Genomic DNA, 20,255 nt, shown 5'->3' on the forward strand with positions numbered 1-20,255 from the left:
GGACATCTTAGAAAAAGCTGACCTCTTCCCCAACCCTTGGATGGTGGCGTTCTGGCATTCATCACCAACACTACTGAAGAATTCACTTTGCGCCATGGATCTTAGGTTTTAATTATACTTAACAGTGAATTATTTCCTCAGTAGAGTCCCATACTGAGTTAGTCTGGAGGCAGAGCCTCCATCTTTTGAGACTCTGATTGGGGTTTGGGTATTGTACATGCATGACAATTTTAAGCATTTCTTACTTTGGGCCATCCTTCTCCCTGAAGTCTGGCAAGCTCAAGTGTCCTCTTGAAATTCAGAGAATAAGATAAGCAGGTTGATAAAGACTTCTCATTGAAATGTTAGTCAGTCCTTAGAAGAAGATAGGGCCCAGGACCTTCACTAGAGCATCTGGAATCATGGGAACCATATTGTAACAGCACTTCTGACCCTAGACCAAAATAGATGTGAACCAACCACATTATCCCTCTGAGACACAGGACTGGCGTAGCTAAATAGACAGATTCTCATCACCAAAAGGGACGTTGTTATGTAGTTTCTTTCTCTTTCTTTTTTTTTGGGGGGAGGGGGGGTGACATGGCAACCCATGGAACAGAAAAAATTACACAATAGTCCACAGACCTCACAACCTCTTTACATATCTGTGTGGTGATAGCAGGGAGAAAAGTGATATTAAAAATCATGCAAGCCTTAGAATAACCAACACTCACTTAAATCTAAGTCCTCTCTGTACAATTTCTGTCCAATGATAAAGGCATTGTTGACATTCTCACTAAAAATGAAGCCAAAAATTATAAAGAAACTGCATAAAGTGAAGCCAAATGTGAAATAACAAATAAAAATGTTCTTGTAGGAGAGGCAAATGAAGGAGTTACATTCAAAGCAAAAAAAGAAAAATCAAACCCCTCTTCTGTGACAATTGATCACCTTATCTAGAAATGTCCAAAATGAACACAATAAGCAAGCTGAAGACTATTGAAAGTCATTGCAGTTTATGTGGATATTCTTTCTAAAAGATTTTTAAAAATCAAGAAATCTTAAAAAAATCTTTAGAAGATCTTCCAAACTAAGTCAATAAATGTCTGATATTTGGTGACTTGTGAAACGTGGAGACAGGAAACAAAACTATGCTGGAACGAAATACTAGACATGGTAAGCACTTAATGACATTAACTTTTTAATTTGATTTTCAGATGAAAATGTATTTTCATTTGATTAAATTTTCATAATAAAAATTAAAATTTCAGTGAAACTGACTAGATACATACATGTACATGTAGACAAGCTGGAAACCAGTCATCAATGTAGTAGTCATTTTAGAATAAGTTATATACAAAGTGACTAAATGATCAGAGAAAATTCAAAATTAGAAAGATAATAAGACATTGAACGCGATCACAGCAGCTCCAAGCCAACCTGATTAAATACAAACTAAACTTAAAAATCGAAAATAGTCAAAAATAAAGACACTGGTCATAAATCAAGAGGTGGAAGTTAACTTGGAAAACCCATCTACTTCAACTCCTTTATCCCTGCTATCATGCCATCTTTTAGAGAAGTTAACTATTGTAAAACAGTTATCATGATAAAAAGGTTAAAATAACCCAGAAACTTCCTCAGCCAGCATACATATACAATATCCATTCCAAGCGAATTGTGATGGGACAAGGGCAACGTTAGTTTAGAGTCCAAGGATACAAGCGGCATTTTCCTCACAAAACAGAAAAAAAAATCATGGAGAAGAAAACAAGTCACACAGAGTGTGGCATAAAATCTAGGTAAGAATAGTACTTCTGGATGAAACTACGAGGGCAACAATAAGCCAATGAGAAACAGGACAGATTGTCCACTGTTCTCAGATTGATGAGTTTTCAGAGGCATTTAATAGGAAGAAATTAGTAAGAAATAGCTACATGGATCATACCACATGAAGACAGAAAAATCCATTTTGAAGGGTTATAACTTTAAAGGGGCCAAAGAATTAGTTTACAATGTTTTCAACAGGGGGAGATTCTCAGAGAAAAATCAGTGACCAAGAAGATACCTTGTTGTGTATGCCTACTTTCTCATCTCTCGAAAATCTTTGAGACTAGGTTAGATGTACAGATCAAAAAAAAAAAATCCCAAAGGGAATGGGAAAATACATGAAAAACATAAGTGGGTTGTAACATGTTAATTATTAAATATGATTTGCATCCAAGAAGTAGAATAAAAGATATCAGTAAAGATGTATATGAACTTGCAAAGTAGTAGCTAAGGAAGTTGTGCATCCTAAACGATACACCTTTTCGTTCAATTCAGTTCTATTATTACAGTAGCATCACCAAGTTTTTTTTTTTTAATTTTCATACAGTAGGTTTGATGGATGGATCTTTCACTGAGGATTCATGGAAACTCACAAAATTTTCATGGGATGAGAAAGTGAAACGTGTTGGTGGTGAAACAAGGGTTGGTGGTGTATCCAGATGAAATCCCAGACCTAAGTACCCACACAGAGAGATCTGTAACTCACCTGACCAGAACTAGATAATGACAGAAAACCATTAGTGACCATTAGGATTTAGGGTGTGATTTCTTTTTTAAGGGTCGTTCTTGAAAGAAAGATGAATTCACCTAGAATTAAAATTCTGATCCAGGGCTACTTAGAGAGACAACATGGTCTAACAGGCACAGGGTTATTGTAGGAATCTGGAACTCAGAAGGATCCATCCACCAACAAACATTTATTAAGAGCCTATTATGTAGCAGAAAAGATAGAAAGACTACCTCGGAATAAGTAAGACCTTGTGCCCCCCCATACACACCATCTAGAACATGAGGAAACTGTCCATCTTTAAGATCTGCTTTTACATTCCTTGAAAGAGGGGGGTCAACTGAAGGAGAGCTCAGGGTTATTATTACTTGTGACTCTAAATTCTTTCTTGGCCTTAAAACTCGCTAGGTGTTTGCTTCTATCTTCCTTGCTCTATTTCTAGAAAATCAAGCCAGACCTTTCCCCACCGTCACAGCTTTGCCCATTGCCCTGGAGCAAAAAGACTTGCCTGAGTTCCTTAATGAAAATAACACAGGTAAGAGTGAGGCCCACCCCAAGCTTAGAGGTAGAGACTGTTCGAATGGGGAGTCAAGTAACTTTTTCTGACATCCTTCTTTTACCAAGAGGTCTCCCAAGTGCTTGCTACCCTGTGAAATCTAATAGGGCGAAGGCTATCTGAAGAACAGAGGCACAAAGGTATGAGGTCTTTCCTATTTGCATCAACCCCTTCTCTGAAGCTGGGCTCCTGTTATAGCTTCAGGTTCAGAGGCCACTTTGAACTTTTTCTACAGGCCACAAACAGAAGCCCACATGAGAGATTCCATAGTATTTACATGGTGAGCAACAGGTCTGAGCCTGAGTTTCCCCCACCATGCTGCTTCCTGATGTGGTTCCCTACTATAGAATGTAAGCTCTCACTGTATCTGTATCCCAGGGCCTGGCATACACGCAGTAGGAGCTTAATAAATGCTTGCTCACTGAATGACTGGTATATAGCCTAGGCTTTTCATGGTCCTTTGGAAACCCTGGCTGGAAGATATGGACATATAGGTACCTAGATTTGATATGGAGAAGAAGAGTTTAAAGTAGGGAGTAGTAGTACCCAAAAAGCTCTAAGTTGGTTGGTCAAGGCCTGAAAGGGAATGGTAAGACTTCTACACAGTAAGGCCACACAGCTCTTTCCCTAACCCTTGGTGGGCAATCTGGGGAAATGACTATTCAACCTTAATATTTCCTCAAACAGATCATGCATAAACATTCCTGCTTCCTCATCTTTACTCACACTACTGTGCCCTTACCATCTGACTCCTACCCAATCAATTAACAAAGCATTTAACTGAGGTGCAGTGCTAGATGCTGGGGATATAAAAATAAAGGTGAATCTTATCCTTTAAAGTCTCAGTCACGAACTGCTTCTTCAATGTAGTCTTCCACAGAGCCAGAGGCTTTCTTGGTATAAGGTAAAAAGAGCACCAGACTTGGAGTCAGGAGATCCCAGTTCAAGCTCCAGCCCCAACAATGCCTAGTAGTAAGATCTTGGGCTGGTCATTGAATAATAAAATCACATTCACATAGTGCGTTATGGTTCACTAAAAACTTTCTTCTCAAAAACCCTGTAAGATATTTAAGGCTGGTATTATTGTACCCAATAAAAAGGAGGAAATCAAGGCCTCAAAGCCAGGATTCTGACCCAGGTCTTCTGAATCTAAGGTTGGCACTGCATCTATAAGAATTTACAAAGCCTCAGCCTCCCCTTTGTATAGCAAAAATCGTCACATTTCTGCTACCTACCTCACAATGTTATTGAAAGGACTTAAATTTTTAAATGAAAGTTATTCTTCCTCAGTTTCTTCATCTGCAAATGAGAAGGCTCAAATAAATGATCAGGAAAGTCTCTTCGTTTTCAAAATTCTATGTTTCTCTACCTCTTCTAAGCTCCTAGGGCATCTGTCCAGTCTCCTCATTTTGCATTTATTATATGTATGTATGTATATATGTTTATATGTATATCCATATATATGTATATATAAATATATGTGGTCTTGTTTTGTTAGTCTTTTTCTATGTCTTTTCCCATGACTATAAACTCCCTGAAGGCAGAGTCCTTAACTCCTTGTCTGCATTTACTCACAATACCTTGCACAGACCTCACTTAGTATAAGTTCTATAAATGCCTTGTATATTGGCTCCTCCCTACCCCACTCCCTGGAGCCTCTGACTCAGGCTCAAGGAGAGACTAGGGAACAGACAGGCCCAAAGCTTCAGATCTAGCCTCTATAATCTGAAGTGAAAAGACCAAAACAAGGTCTTCCTCTAGCTGAGTCACAGTTTCCCCTAGTGGTCCCATTTTCTTAGGATCCCCAATCAACAATGGCCACAATGCCCTTCCCAGGTACCATATGTCATGGTTACGATGATGATGTGACAAAGCATTTCTCATCAATGGCTTTCAGGGAAAAAAAGAGCAATTCTGGCAGCAGTCCATGGAGCCAGGTAGAAAGACTCAAGATGCCTTCCTTCCCACCTACCCCTCTGCTCTGAACAAAATCCCCTCCCAGGAAGACTGGGTGACAGTCCTTAGGTGAATTCCTGGGTGACAGTCCTTAGGTTAACAAAGTCCTCTCCAGGGATCTCAGACAGCAGAGAGACCACTGGGATCAGGATGAGCAAAAGGTAACAGATCCATTTCCCTTTATTTCCCCAAAAGGGAAAATAATGCTTCACTACTGCGGTCAAGGACTCTGGTATAGGGATAAAAGTGAAAGACCAGACACTGAGGTGGGGAGTCTCTCATCCTACCCCAAAGCCCTTAATGTAGAAAAAATTCTGAGACAGTGCCTCGATTACCAGAAAAGATCTAGCTATAAAAAAGGTAGAGAACAGGAACAAATTTCAGAAAGAAAAAAAAAAAGGGAATTTTTCCTTTTTTTTTTCCATATAGGAAGGAGGTAGAGAGGAGGCCAGAGGCTTCAATCCCCCTAGCAAAGAACTGGGCCCTAGCTGAATCCAGTGATTATACAAGCTCAGAGACAAACACAGCTCCTTCCTCCTCCCACCACCCAGTCAGCACCCTGCCTGTAAGCACTCACCATGACCGGCATTTCAGAGGCCCCAGGTCAGGACCCAGGGCTTGCTTAAAGCATGGCTTTTCATAACAGAGAGTCTTTTAAAGTGAATTCTCCCACTTTCTTCTCCCCACTTTCTTTGGTTTCCCTTTCTCAGGGTCCTGTCCTCAGAGTTTGAATCGCCCCAAACTGCTTATTGCAGAAATACAGGCCTGCTCCCTCTGCCCATCCCCACTACAATCTGTAGCACTGCCTTCAGCAGGCTGGCTCCATCCAATTAGTTTGAAAAGCTTCATGCCAAGGAAATTTCTGCTTTTATTAAAAATAAAGACATGCTGGGCATGCAATGGACTGTGAAAAATATAATGAGTCTGGCATAATCATGAAGGTCGAGGATAAGGTTACCAAAACAGACATACAAAGTTATCCCTGAAGTGGGGGCAGGAAGGCGGAAAGGAGTTAAGATATAAACATTACATATATAATATATAACATCTGTGATGCATATATAATATATACCACACAATACACTGAAGTAGCATTACAAATATCATACATGTGCTATATATGATATGTGCATGTGCTTTGGGGTGTATAGTCTTTAAGGGAGTGGGAATGAAAGGGAGAGAGCCTCCCCTTTATAAGCATTTCAAGAAAAACAAACCCAAACAAACAGAAGAAGGGCCTCCATATCTGAGCTGAGAAACAGACTCATTTCAAATCATGTCTGCTACCTCTGCTCTACTCTGAGGACCTGCTTCCAGCTGAGCTGGGGGGCAAAGCTGGCTCATTCCACCAAGAGCCTTGGCGCTAGGCTCGGTGCATCTGGGAAAACAGACTCCCTTTCCTCTGAAAAGCCTCTCTTCCTGATATCTACTGATAGCAAAGGAAAGTCAGGAGGAGAGGTAGAGTCTCTCTCCTCATCCCTTCCTTCTCTTTCTCAAATCTCCCCCATAACCATATTCCAAATCCTTGGTAAAGGAATTATAACAACCACCCCCATCTATTTTTTTATAGTACTTAGTACTTTTTCCAGGGCTTTCCCATACAGTAGTTCGTTTGATCCACAAGGCAGCACTGAAAGGTAGGGTGGAATATTGTTCCTTTTATATTGAAAATGTATACATATGTACGTATATAAGAGAAGTCTGTGAAAATTGGTACCTGTCGTTTTCCTATCTCAGTTTTAAATCGCTCAAGGACAATGAATCTGGGGACTAGGAATTGGAGAGGGGACCAGGGAGGAGATTCAAAAGGCCTGAATCTGTTCACACATACTGAAAATCCGGAAAATGTAGGCATAGGAAGAGAATTGTTCCGAAAGCACTCAGCCGTTTCCCTTACCTTCGGCCAATACCTCATCCACAGTGACCTGATGTCTCCCAATGCCAAAGACGCGGCCGATGTACCCACTCCCCGGGCCCGAGGTGCTCCCCCCTCCTCCGCTGGAGCCAGACCCGGGGCCGGAGCCTCCTTGCTCCCGGCGAGAGTCAAAAAACTTCTTCATCTTGCAAAACGAGGTAGCAGCCAAGCGGCGGATGAAATGGTTCCTGGCTGCTTTTTTCTTCTCTCCTTTTAATTATGAAAAGCAAGAAGTCCCAAGGTTTCCTCTAGGAGCTCTATTCAGATAACAAGAAAAATCCGCTCATGGGGGAGGAGGGAAGGATATGTATAGATTTATGCATATAATGTATGTATGCTTCTAAGTAGTGCAATGTTCTCTCCTTCTTCTGGAAAGCGATTTTTTTAAAGTTTAGACCTGTGATGGCAGAAAAGAGAAGATGAGTCAGTTACTCAATTATAATGATTCTTCTTATTATAATTATAATAAATCGTGTGCTTTTTTCTAGGGGAACACACACACACACACACACACACACACACACACACACACACACACTCTCCCATCCCAGGAAGATGCTACCTGCCCTTACATAGTGAGGAAAAACACCGGGTCACCCTCCCTCCCACTCCCCCCCACAGCCCCATCAAGTGACAGCCACTGAAACCGCCTCCCCAGTCTCGGGAGCCAGGCATATCCTGAGTCGGTATTTTCCGCAGGCACAGAGGGAGGCAGGCAAGGCAAGGAGGACAGGGTAGCCGGTCTCCCGGCAGCTAATACAACAGCAGCTGGCCGCCCCCTCCCCCCACCCGGGGCACATCGCCCCCTCCCCGGACCCAGCCAGCGAGCATCCAGGCAGTTTTTTACCCACTTGGTACAGCTTTGGGCGGCTGGCTCCTGGCTACCAATTCAGCAACATTGTCACAGCCGCCGGATCCCAGACTGCAACTCTGTTGCAAGGCGAGGATCGCATGAGGCTTCAGCTGATCGCCGGAGAGACCATCGGAGATTGACCCCCCTGCTACCCCTCCCCCCCGCCGCCCCACACACCCTCTTCGGCTCCATCCATCCAACCAGGAAATGAACTGTCACAGGAAGTGTCTTTCCATTGAGGGCGAGCAGGCGGGGCGGGGCTGCCTTAGGGGTGGAGCCTCGCATCTCCAAATTCACATCATTTCCCGACCTGGAGCACAGAAGGAGGGAGGGAGGGAGAAGGAGTTGCAGTAGCTGGGGAGTAGCCCAGGCAGGTGGTTGGAAGACTGCGTGCAGGAGGAGAAGCTGGAGGCTGGGGAGAGGTCGAAGTTTTAATTTTCTTTCTTTTAATTCTCTCTTTTGAAAAAAGACCAAGAAAAAAACCCACCCCAAACCCCTGAACCTTTCGCTCCCTCGCGGGGCATCCTGGGAAAGGAGTTCCGCGCAGTTAAAGGAGGGAAGAGAGGGAGGCGGGACGCACCGAGGGACTACAACTCCCAGAGAGCTGGAGAAGGCAGGGAGGGGGTGGGGAGTGAAAAGCCGGGAGAAGACCGGACTGCTCCGCAAAATTGGAAGGGATCGCTGAGAGGTGTTCGGCGGTCCCAGATACGTAAATAAACACTCAGCTGGCTGAGTAATTCCACCCAGTGAAGCCGTGTGAATTGCGGGCTGACCTGCTGGCAAAGATGCGCTGGGAGTTCTGGTTTGCAGGCCCTGTGTAGATGCTGGGAGGATACTCCGTCCAAAGGAACCCCTTTGGGGCCTGTAATACTAGGATCGTATAAATTTAGAGGGATAGAAGAGCCCCTAGAGTGCCTGTAGCCCCGTCCTCTCGCTTTACAAATAAGGAGATGAGACATGACCAAGGTCAGGAAACTAGTAAGATCGTACGTGGAGCCCAAGTTCGCACTCTCACCCCCCGAAAGGAAGGCTTTTCTGTCCAGCCCAATACATATTTACAGAGGCACCTTCTATATCCCTAGTTTTTTACTTGACAATGCTGGGGATGCCAGAGAAGAGGACACAGTCTCTGCCCCAAGGAGTAATTTACAGTCCACTGGGGAGTTAATTGGGAGAAATAATACAGTTAAAAGGAAGTGGAAAGGGAGAAGCAGTTTGGTGGGGTAAGAAAGAAAATTAGTTTAGAGTCACACACTGCCTCAGCTACTTACAACCTATGTGACCTTGTGCAGAGGCATTTCATCTAGGAGCCTCAATTTCCTCATCTGTGAAATGATCATGTTAGACCAAATGTTCAATCCCCAAGGTCCCCTAAAGCTTTTAAATCCTATGAGCCATAGAACTAAGACAGCAGTACTATACCCTACTTTAAAGGCTGGGCAGTGACTGAGAGTGGTGGTTCAGGGAGAAGGAATTATTCTATTATCATATGCCCATCCATTATACCATGCTGTCAGAGCTAGCCTTGGTGCCAAGCAAACCCCCTAGTTCAAATCCCACCTCCAGAGAATACTGTTGGTGTAATTCCTGGCAAGTCATTGCCCAAAGCAGGCAGAGGCAACTCCTACAGGGATTGTTAAAGGGAATTTCCTAACCTGAGAGTTACCTATACCAATGAAATTACAGATCCATTTCCTATCCCTTATTCCATACCTTGCCTTCCATCTTGGTTTTAGGGCTGAGTAACTACATGTGATGAAGCACCTTGGTTGGAATACTGAGGCATACTTCCCAGTTGTGTGACCCTGGACAAGTTTGCCTCAGTTTCCTCACCTGTCAATTGAGCTAAAGAAGGAGATCATAAACTACTCCAGTATCTTTGCTAAGAAAGTCCAAAATAGGGTCTAAAGAATCAGATGTGATTTAAAATCACTGAACAACTACATGTGATACATTTAGATAGCAAAGTGCTAATTATGCACTCAGCTCCTGGAGATAATCCTGTTCTGTTTCCTTTCCTCACCTCTTGCCTTTCAAACTACTGATTGCCCATTGATGACATTTTTTTTCCCACTCCAGAGCTGCCTATGAAGAGTATTTTAACCTAATTTGTTCTGTATAAAAATGGCTTGGGCATATTCTATGAATGAATGGCCATGGGTGAGGGGGATTTTAGGGTTGCAGAAGCCATCTCTGATAGATCTAAATCTTTGGCCCCCATCAAAACTAACCAACACTTCGGTTTTATCTGATTAGTGGAGCTATTGGCATCTACTGAGACAGTCCCCCAGGAACCAAGATGTTTTCACTGAAACAGGAAATGGTTGAGATAGTTTTTGTGGAATTGGCTAACTGGAATTGAAGCTTGGTACTGGGCCTTGTTCTTTCTAAGTGGAATTTAGAGCTGGAAGAGACCTTAGGCTCATGAGGTCTAACACTTTCTTTGCAGATGAGAAAACTGAGGCACAGAGAGGAAAAATGGTTTGTCTATATACACGCAGGTATTAAATGACAGAAGCATAATTCAAACCCAGGCCTTCTAACTTCATATCTATTGCTCTTCCCACTGCACCAATCTGCCTTCAAGCTTTAGGCAGCTAGGTGGTAGAGAGTCAGCCTGGAATCAGGAAGACCTGAGTTGAAATTTGACCTCAGACACTTACTAGCCATGTGACCCTCAGCAAGTCATTTAACCTCTGTCTACTTCAGTTTCCTTAAAGGTAAAATAGAGATATTAGTATCTACCTCCCAGCATTGTTAGGATCAAATGAGAATTTTATAAAGCCCTTAGCATAGTGCCTGGCACATGATAAGTATTTAATAAATAAAGCCTTGTTTCTTTCTTTCCTTCCTTCCTTCCCTCCATCCCTTCCAGTAAAGGGACCTACTGAAACAATAATTCATAGAATAATGCAGTAAACACTTTTAGGTCCTGGAAGTTGGCAGCCTTGCCCCCTTTAAAAAATAGAAAATAATTTAGGGAGAATGCAGTGTAAAGGGGCATTTTGAAAACATGCTGAGTATAGCAAAACTGTCATTCAGTGAAAGCTCAGCTTCTGGATTAGACTTGATTTACCTGACTCTTGACCTCTCTTCCTATCCCAACATTTTCATCATCATGCCAGTTTTTAGTTCCTGTGTAAAATGACCTACATCCTTGCTCCATCCTGTAGCTGAATGACTTGACTTATTGAATCCCTGTTCCTGCCCCTTGCCATCCCCAGTACCTAGGACAGAGTGGACAATAAATTTATATAACATTTTAAGGTTTACAAAACTGTTTACAAAAATGTAACAGTAAGCACCCCAAAATACACAGGGAGCCTGCTATCACAGGTTCTCATATCTGCATTCATAAAAGGAAAGCAACTTTCAAGGGGTCAACAATCACTTTAATCAAGCATATATGTCATTCCTTTAACCAAGCACATATATCATTCAGTTAGTTCAGGGACTCAGAACCCTAAAATTCAAAGAAAATACAGAGAAATCAAAAAGTCAACAGACATGGCTTCCTCTGCCCGAATTCAACTGACAATTCCAACTATCTGACCATAAGTCCCAGAGATGGAAGCATGACATCTGGTTTCTCAAAGCTGGAGGGGCAGACTCCTCAGCAGCTTCCCAGAGTCCTCATCTGGCACTCAAACCTTTTAAAAACTAAGCCCCAAAGGAAAACCTCACCCTCAGAGTAGTTATACCTTTTTTAGAGCCAGAGGGTATCCAACCCTTGAGAACCAGTGCCCCATAGCTGTGGGTGTTCCTACAAATCTTCCCTAATCAAACTCCCCTGAATGGACAGGCCTATTAATGGGTGAGGAAGATCTTTAATCACATTAACAATACAAATACATTTACTGTTTCTAGTTACTAGTTTACTCCTAGTAAAGACTCTTGATTGATAAAGGTGAGATTCAATCAGGCACTTGATTATACCAAAACAAAAACAGCAAAAGATGCCAGTTTTACTTGCCATTACAAAACATGTCCCTTTGATCATTAAATGCCTCTGAGGGGTAAATGCTCTTATTATCTGCATTTTACAAATGAGGAAACTGAGACTCTGAGAGGGTAAACAACTAACTATTGTCACACAGCAAACAAAAGACATAGTCATTAACCTGATAACTTTTAGTTTATATAAAGAAAAGAATATATGTTCAGAAAAAGAATGGGAATAATTACAAACAAGTCAAAAGGTTTTTTGAAAAGTCCCACATCACCAAAGCTTCAGGTGAACATTCCTCTTAAACTTTGTTATCACTTATATTCTGTACTACTCTATTGGGAGGAAGTGTGACTTAGACTGGGCACGGTAGGTTTGTAATCAGAAGACCTAGACAACTTCTGGCCATCTTACTTACTAGCTGTGAGCTTTCTTACTCTCTAAAATAAACTTAGGAAAAACCTGGAAAGATTTGTATGGGATGATGCGGAGTAAAATGTACCATGTGCAAAGTTACAGCAGTGTTGTAAGATGATCAGCAGTGAATGACTTAGCTATTCTCAGCAATACAATGATCCAAGACAACTCTGAAGGACTTATGATAAAAAATGATATCCATCCCCAGAGAAAAAATTGATGGTTTCTGAATACAGATTGAAGCATACTTTTTTTAAACTTTATTTTTCTTCATTTTTTTTTTGTGGCTATGTTTTCTTTCACCACATAGACTATTGTGGATATGTTTTGCATGACTACACATGTATAACCTATATCAAATTGCTTGCCTTCTCAATGAGGAGGGGTGCGGAAGGAGGAAGGGAGAGAATTTGGAACTCAAAGATATTTTTAAAAATGGTAAAAAATTGCTTTTACATATAACTGGGGAAAAATACAATACTAAATTTAAAAAAATAAACTGTTGGACTATGTGACCTGTGTGCCTCTTAGATAGTTATTTCTTTTAATTTTTTAAAATTATTAACTGTCAACAAAAACAGTCATATAAGTGAGGCACAAAATCTTAGCTATAATGAGCCAGAACCAAAATAAATTAACAAACAACAAATAAAACGATTTTACTGTATTCTATTCTAGCTTTGCTCCAACATCTGTTTTCCTTACTAATATACATGCATATATATTCATACATATGTATATATCTAATCAATCCTTAAGAGTTACTGGATATTTTTAGAATAAAAGGTAATATATGAGAAAGAAGACAGGAAGACAAAAAGGATAACAGTGGAAATATATGTATACACTTATATATGTGCATATATTCATACACACACATACACAAATAATATATTGTGATGTTTAAAAAGTTTGAGAGACATAAATGAAAGCTCAGCTCTCAGATTAGACTTGATTGACCTGACTGCTGACCTCTCTTCCTGTCTCAACATTTTCGTCATCATGTCAGTTTTTGGTTCCTCACTCTATCCTCTAGCTGGATGACTTGACTTATTGAATCCCTGTTCCTGCCCCTTGCCATACCCAGAACCATCAACTTTCTCTACCCAGGTAGGGAAGCCCAGTGTACTCTACACCAGTTTGGGTGGGGATAAATTCTTTAATTAGGTTACCTAAGCCTGAGCAATCTAGAAGTAAATGACATAATCAAAGTTACATTTCCCCCCCCCCCCTTCATTAATTGTTAACCAATCAGAGTTGATTGCCACCCTGAGAAACACCCACTCTTTGAAGTGAACTCACCTCCATGATTGGTCTTTGGCATTCAAGAGTATCACTGACCCACTTTATTGGCAATGTGCTAACATGATTAATAAAATTATTACTTACCCGGAAATTTTCTCTCAAAATTTTTTAAGCATCACAATATGTATGTGCATGTATGGTGGTTGTTGTCCTTCGTCTTCAAAGGATACCAAAATGACATCACCATGATAAAGTGAAATTTCAATGTGTCCTACTGTGACTGATCAGACCCATATGAGCTCGGAATGCTCTACCACAGGTTGGGCACAGATATTCTAGGTGAATATTTGGGGGGATATCCCAAATTTGCACATCCTGCGTTTACTATGTGCTATCTCAATTCTGCTTTGCTCAAAGAGCACAGCACCCTTTCTAATGTGGGTGTGCCATGCTAAGCAGTCCTGTACCAGTGTCACCCATGTTGTACAGTCAAATTCAAAGTTCTTGAGAGAGATCTTGAGAGTGTCCTTGTATCGTTTCTTCTGGCCACCATGTGATCACCTGCCCTATGCAAGTTCTCCATAAAATAGTCTTTTTGGCAAGCATACATTTTGCATTCAAACAGTGTGGCCAGCCCATTGGAGTTGCTCTCTCTGAAGCATAGTTTGAATACTTGGAAGTTCAGCTCGAGCAAGGTCTTCAGTGTCTGGTACCTTATCCTGCTAGGTGATCCTTAGAATCTTCTTAAGACAGTTCAAATGGAAGCGATTCAGTTTCTTGGCATAGTGCTGGTAGGCTGTCCATGTTTCACAGGCATACAACAATGAGGTCAGCACAACAGCTCTGTAGACCTTCAGTTTGGTAGTCACTCTAATACCTCTTCTCTCCCAAACTTTTTTTCAGAGCCTCCCAAACACTGAGCTAGCTCTAGCAATGCATGCATCAACCTCATTGTCAATGTGTACATCCCTGGAAAGTACACAACCAGGGTAAGTGAACTTATCCACAGCATTCAAAACTTCTCCATTTGTTGTAACTGATGGTTCCACATATGGATGGTGTGGTGGTGGCTGATGGAGCACCTGTGTTTTCTTGGTGTTAATTATTAGACCAAAAGAAGCACAGGCAGCAGAGAATTGATCCACACGTTGTTGCATCTCAGCTTCAGAGGCTGCATTGAGTGCACACTCATCTGCAAACAGAAAATCATGCACCAATACTCTCTCTACTTTGGTCTTGTCTTGTAGCCTTTTCAAATTGAAGAACTTACCATCAGTACGGTAGTTGACCTTGATGCCATGTTCATCCTCATTGAAAGCATTTGTCAACATGGCTGAATATATCATGCTAAAAAGCATGGGAGCAAGCACACAGTCCTGTTTCATTCCATTGGTGACTGGGAAGGCATGAGAGCATTGTCTGTTATCCAGACATAATTTTCCATAAACCCTCATGACTAACATTGTCAAAGGCCTTGGTCAGATCTACAAACATTGTGTACAGACCTCTCTGTTCTGCTCCTGGCATTTCTCTTGGAGTTGTTGGGCAGCAAACACCATATTGACTGTTCCTCAGCCCTTTCTGAAGCCACGCTGGCTCTCAGGTATAGGACCATCTTCCAGGTAAAGGATCAGCCTTTACCTCTGGTTAAGGAGGACTCTAGCAAGAATTTTGCCAGAAATGACTAAGGGAGAGATCCTGCTGTGATTGTCACAGGACAATCTATTCCCTTTACCTTTATAGAGATGGACAATGGAGGCATCCTTGAACTCCTGGGGGATAACCTTCTCTTGCCATAGAACTTGGAAAATTTCAGTCAGCTTTTGTATAAACAATGGTCTTCCTACTGTGTAAATCTCAGCTGAAATAGAATCAGCAGCAGGTGTTTTGCCACATGAAAGGAGCCTAATGGCCCTCAAAACCTCTTCTTCAGTTAACGTCAACAAATTAGAGCTCTTCTCTGAGCATGAACAGTTAGTTGCTAACTTGGAGGGAAAGGTGAGCCAACACACAGTTGGCAGAAGTGGAGCAGAAAAGGAGTGGGCAGTTTTCAGAGATTTGGTGTGCAGCACTACATTTGCTCATCTGGGTCAGAATACTCACAAACACCAAGACTGGTTTGATGAAAATGATGGGGAAATCCAGAAGCTGCTAAATGAAAAACGAGAACTCCACAGGATTTACCAGCAGGATAGTTCATCCACCTCTAAGAAGGCAGCATTTAATTCTACCAAAAGCAAAGTACAAGCAAAGCTTAGAGAGATGCAGGATTCCTGGCTCAGAAAGGAGGCAGATGAAATTCAGTTTTATACAGATAGTAACAATCCAAAGCACTTTTATGATTCCCTGAAAGCTATTTATGGACCAAAAACCTATGGTGCATCACAACTTTTCAGTGCTGATGGAGCCACATTCATTAGTGATAAGGACATGATCCTACAGAGATGGGCTGAACACTTCCATAGTGTTCTCAACAGGCCATCATCAATCAGTGCTGAGGTCATTGACCCCATTTACCCTCAGGTTGAAGTCAGTCCCTCCTTAGCTCAACTTCCTCCTGATGTGCATATATAGTATAAGTCTAATATAGCATATATACATGCATACACATGTGGGTCCCATATCAGATTTTTATTGCATAGTATTCAGGGGTGGGGAACCTGCAGCTTTGAGGACATATGTGACCCTCTAGATCCTCAAGTGCAGTCCTTTGAATCCAAACTTCACAGAACAAATCCCCTTATTCTGGATACTCACATATATCTAGGGAAGAACTTAGACACAAACTTTAGGCAAATTATCCTTGAGGTACCAGGGTAAGGAGCGTAACAAACCAAAGAGTCTGAGAAAAAGAAACCTAACTTTTCTTATTGAAGACCAGGCTCCCCAAGGACTAAATGTGGTTAATCCAGTTTAGTAAAAAAAGGAAAAATGGCTTTGTCATAGCTACTTGCACTCAACAACAGTGTATGTGTCCTTATATAATCATATATGTGTATATATGTGTGTATATGTGTGTATACCTTTTTTTTTTCACTTTGCTTTGTTGTGCTTGGCAGGTACTATGGTTGGTTTTTTTTTTTTTTTACAAAATGAAGGTTTGTGGCCACCCTGTGTCCAGCAAATCTATTGATGCCATTTTTCCAACAGCATGTATTTACATCATGTCTCTGTGTCACATTTTAGTAATTCTTGCAGTATTTCAAACTTTTTCATTATCATTATATCTATTATGGTGATCTGTGACCAGTTATCTTTGATTTTAGTATTGTAATCGCTTTGGGGCACCACGAACCTCAAGCATGTAAGATTGCAAACGATCAATAAATGTTGTGCGTATCCTGACTGCTCCACTGACCAGCCATTCTGTCTCTCCCTTTCCTTGGGCCTCCCTATTCCCTGAAACACAACAATGCTGAAGACGATTACATAAACTTAGTTGATAAAGCAGCATCAGGGTTTGAGTATATTGACTCCAATTTTGAAAGTTCAACTGTAGGTAAAATGCTATCAGACAGCTCCAGAGAAATATTTCATGAGAGGAAGAGTCAATTGAGGGGAAAACTTCATTGTTATTGTAAGAAATTGCTACAGCCACCCCAGCCTTCAACAAATACTACCTTTATCAGTCAACAACCATCAACACTGAAGCAAGACCCACCAGCAAATCAATTCTAACCCACTGAAGGCTCAAGTGATGGTTAGAATTTTTTTTGTTTTAGCAATAAAGTATTTTTTTTCAGACATAATACTATTGCACACTTAATAGACTACAATATAGTGTAAACGTAACTTTTAAATGCACTGGAAAACCAAAAAATTCATGTCACTCACTTATTGCTGTAGTCTGGAACGGAACCTGCAATGTCTCAGAGCTATACCTGTATACACATGTAGACATAGACTTGTAGGTATAGTTGTGGCTATGTATGTGTGTAGATGTACACATATGTAAACAGACAAATATGTATTATAAATATACAGATACACGGGCATGTTGCTGGAGCAAACTCACAGGGCTCTCAAGATCCAACTGTCAGATTGAAGACCTGAGTTCACATTCCAGCTCAGACACTTACTAGTTATGTCACTTTCAGTAAATCACTTAACCTTTGTTTGCCTTAGTTTCCTCATCTGTAAAATGAGCTGGAGAAGGAAATGGCAAACCACTCCAGTATCTGTGCCACAAAAGAACCCCAAATGAGGTCATGAAGAGGAGGACATGACTAAAGAACAGTGACAAGAAGTTGTTTCCTCCTCTGTAAAATGAGGATAATAATAGCACCTACCTCTCTGTTGGTGTGAGGTTCAAATGAGAGAGTAGTTGTAATGCTCTTATCACAGTAGGAAGCTCTCTACAAATGCCACCTATAGTAATGATTAGTATTTACAGGGTAGGCGTTTTTATATCAGAAATCAGCAATGCTACAAATTAGAGATTGATTTTTTTGTCTAGACTTAAGAGAGTGATGGAGGAAATGTTGACAATGTAGATTAAACTTAAAAGCATCTATCAGCACTCCTCTGTATACACATACACATGCATACGCACAGATATAAGCACGCACACGTGTGTGTGTGTGTGTAAAATAGGATCATTGATTTAGAGCTAGAAGGGTGCTTAGAGATCATCTGATCTGGCTCCATTATTTTAGAGCTGAAGAAAATGAAGACTGGAAATTAAGTGACTTTTCAAAGGTCATAAGGACAGAAAGTAAGCAGGTTCTCTGATTCTAATTGCAGCATTCATTCCAACTACCGTGTAGTTGCTATGTATTCAGTTCAGAAACTGCCTGATTTCACTCGGCATCTAGTTATATAGGTTGATTCATATTTCCTTGTTTGCTTCATATTTATCATTTCCAAGGGTAGTGTAATATTCTGTTCTATTAATATACTATTTCAATTTATTCAGCTGTCCTTTAAGTGTTTGACACAGGTTGTTTCTGAATTTTTGCTATTACAAATAAAATAGCTATGGTTATTTTTGTATAAATCAATTTTAATGAGGTTTTTTTTTTTTGTGATGGTGTTTTAGCCATGGGGTTAGAGAGAATAAAAGAAAACAAGCATTTATTAAGTGCCTATTGTGTGCCATTTATCATGCTAAGCACCTTACATATATTATCATACCTGATGAATAGAATTAAGGAGTGCCATTTTATGGCTTTTATTGAATATTGGCATTTTGATATAATACTCTGCACAATGTCACTATTAGTCTGCAGATCTACCTACAATGTATGAGAGTGCCTGTTCATGTGATTATTTCTCTTTTCTCATAAATACAACTTATTATTTTACCTAGATTGTAAATTCCTTTGAGAGCAGAGAATGGGTCTTATAAATCATTCAACCCCAGAAGCATATATTACAATGCTTTTGTCCATAGTGTGTATAGTATTTGTTAACTAAATAGAATAAGTATTTGTTAACTAAATAGAAATACTAGAATGCAAGTTGAAGATACAAAGTGACCCAGAATAATGCTGTGATCATAGCAATTGTGGCACTGTGGATAAAGTGCTAGGTCTGGAGTCAGGAAGAATCATCTTCCTGAGTTCAAATGTGGCCTCAGACACTTACTAGATATCTGACCCTGGGCAAGTCACTTAACCCTGTTTGCCTCAGTTTCCTCATCTGTCAAATGAGTTAAAGTAGGACATGACAAACCATTCCAGTATCTTTACCAAGAAAATCCCCAAAGGGGTCATGAAGAGTCTGAAATGACTGAACAACAACAAACATAGAAATTGTTAGAGACAGAAGACAACTGGTGGTGCAGTGGATAGAGCACTGGTTCAAATCCAGCCTCAGACATTATCTGTGTGACCTTGAAATCACAACCTCTGTTTGCCTCAGTTTCCTCAACGTAAAATGAGGATGATAATAGCACCTACCTCCCGGCATTATTGTAAGGATAAAATTTGTTTTAAAAAGAAGGTTTAGCATAGTGTTATATGCATCCTTGTTCCCTTATCCTTATCTTTCTGAAGAAGGCCGGATTTCAAGCTAGATCTAAGGGAAGTTAGAATAGTCTATACAGAAATTCCAAATAATATTACTAATAAATATTAAGCATTTTAACTAGTTTGATGGTATGATTTAGTGGAAAAAACACCAGGCAGGGAGTTAGAAGATCTGGATTCAAACTCTAGCTAATGAATATGAAAAGACTTGGCCCTATGAAGAAAGACATTAACCACCTCAGAGAAATAGAGGACAAACGAGAATAGTATGGTCTTAAATAGATGCATATGAATAAATATTCCTAAATATGAGTATGATTATAGCTATCTAAGTATATATATATATATATATATGTATGTGTGTGTATGTATCCATATGTGAGTATATGTATATATAGATGTTTGTGTGTATATAAATATATGTGTAGATATGTCTATATGTGTGTATACACATGCACATACATACATACATGTGCTTAATTATAACTTTCTTGAGGGGAAGAGGAAGGAAAAGGGAAAAGAACAAAGGAGAAAGTGCACAGAACAGAACAAAAGAAAACTTAGAAGGAAGCAAAGAAAAGCTGGACAGCTCTCAAAACAATACACAGTATTTACTATACAGACTTTCTTGAAATGGAAATTTATTGCTATATATTTTGAATCCTCTCTTATGTCCTACTGTGCAGTTGGCAATGCTTTTTTTCTCATTTTGTATTTAAGTTTTAGCATTTAAGTTTACAGTATGTTTCTTTTTCCTTTCTTATTGTGCATTTTTTTAAAGATTAAATAAAACAAAAGCCAATTCTAGCTAAGGAGCTGTGTGAATTTAAGCAAGTCATCTAAGTTCTCTGAGCCTCGACTT

The 20,255-nt window shown here is 40.4% G+C and overlaps 1 protein-coding gene across 18 annotated transcripts in view; it reads right to left on the reverse strand.

The window, feature by feature from the left end:
- AAK1 (AP2 associated kinase 1) overlaps positions 1–20,255 on the reverse strand; it is a 335,873-nt gene that overhangs the window by 248,951 nt on the left and 66,667 nt on the right. For 16 of the 18 annotated variants that reach the window (XM_072635338.1, XM_072635343.1, XM_072635331.1 and 13 more), the window contains exons 1-2: positions 7,815–8,953; positions 6,946–7,360 (exon numbers count right to left, since the gene is read on the reverse strand). In XM_072635338.1, coding sequence (XP_072491439.1) covers positions 6,946–7,108 — 163 coding nt within the window. In that variant the 5' untranslated portion in view covers positions 7,109–7,360; positions 7,815–8,953. Of the gene's footprint in view, positions 1–6,945; positions 7,361–7,814; positions 8,954–20,255 lie in introns of those variants that run through there. The other 2 variants (XM_072635329.1, XM_072635330.1) reach the window with 2 other exon arrangements.

Source organism: Notamacropus eugenii, chromosome 1 (assembly GCF_028372415.1).
Source record: "Notamacropus eugenii isolate mMacEug1 chromosome 1, mMacEug1.pri_v2, whole genome shotgun sequence".
Taxonomy (NCBI): Eukaryota; Metazoa; Chordata; class Mammalia; order Diprotodontia; family Macropodidae; genus Notamacropus; species Notamacropus eugenii.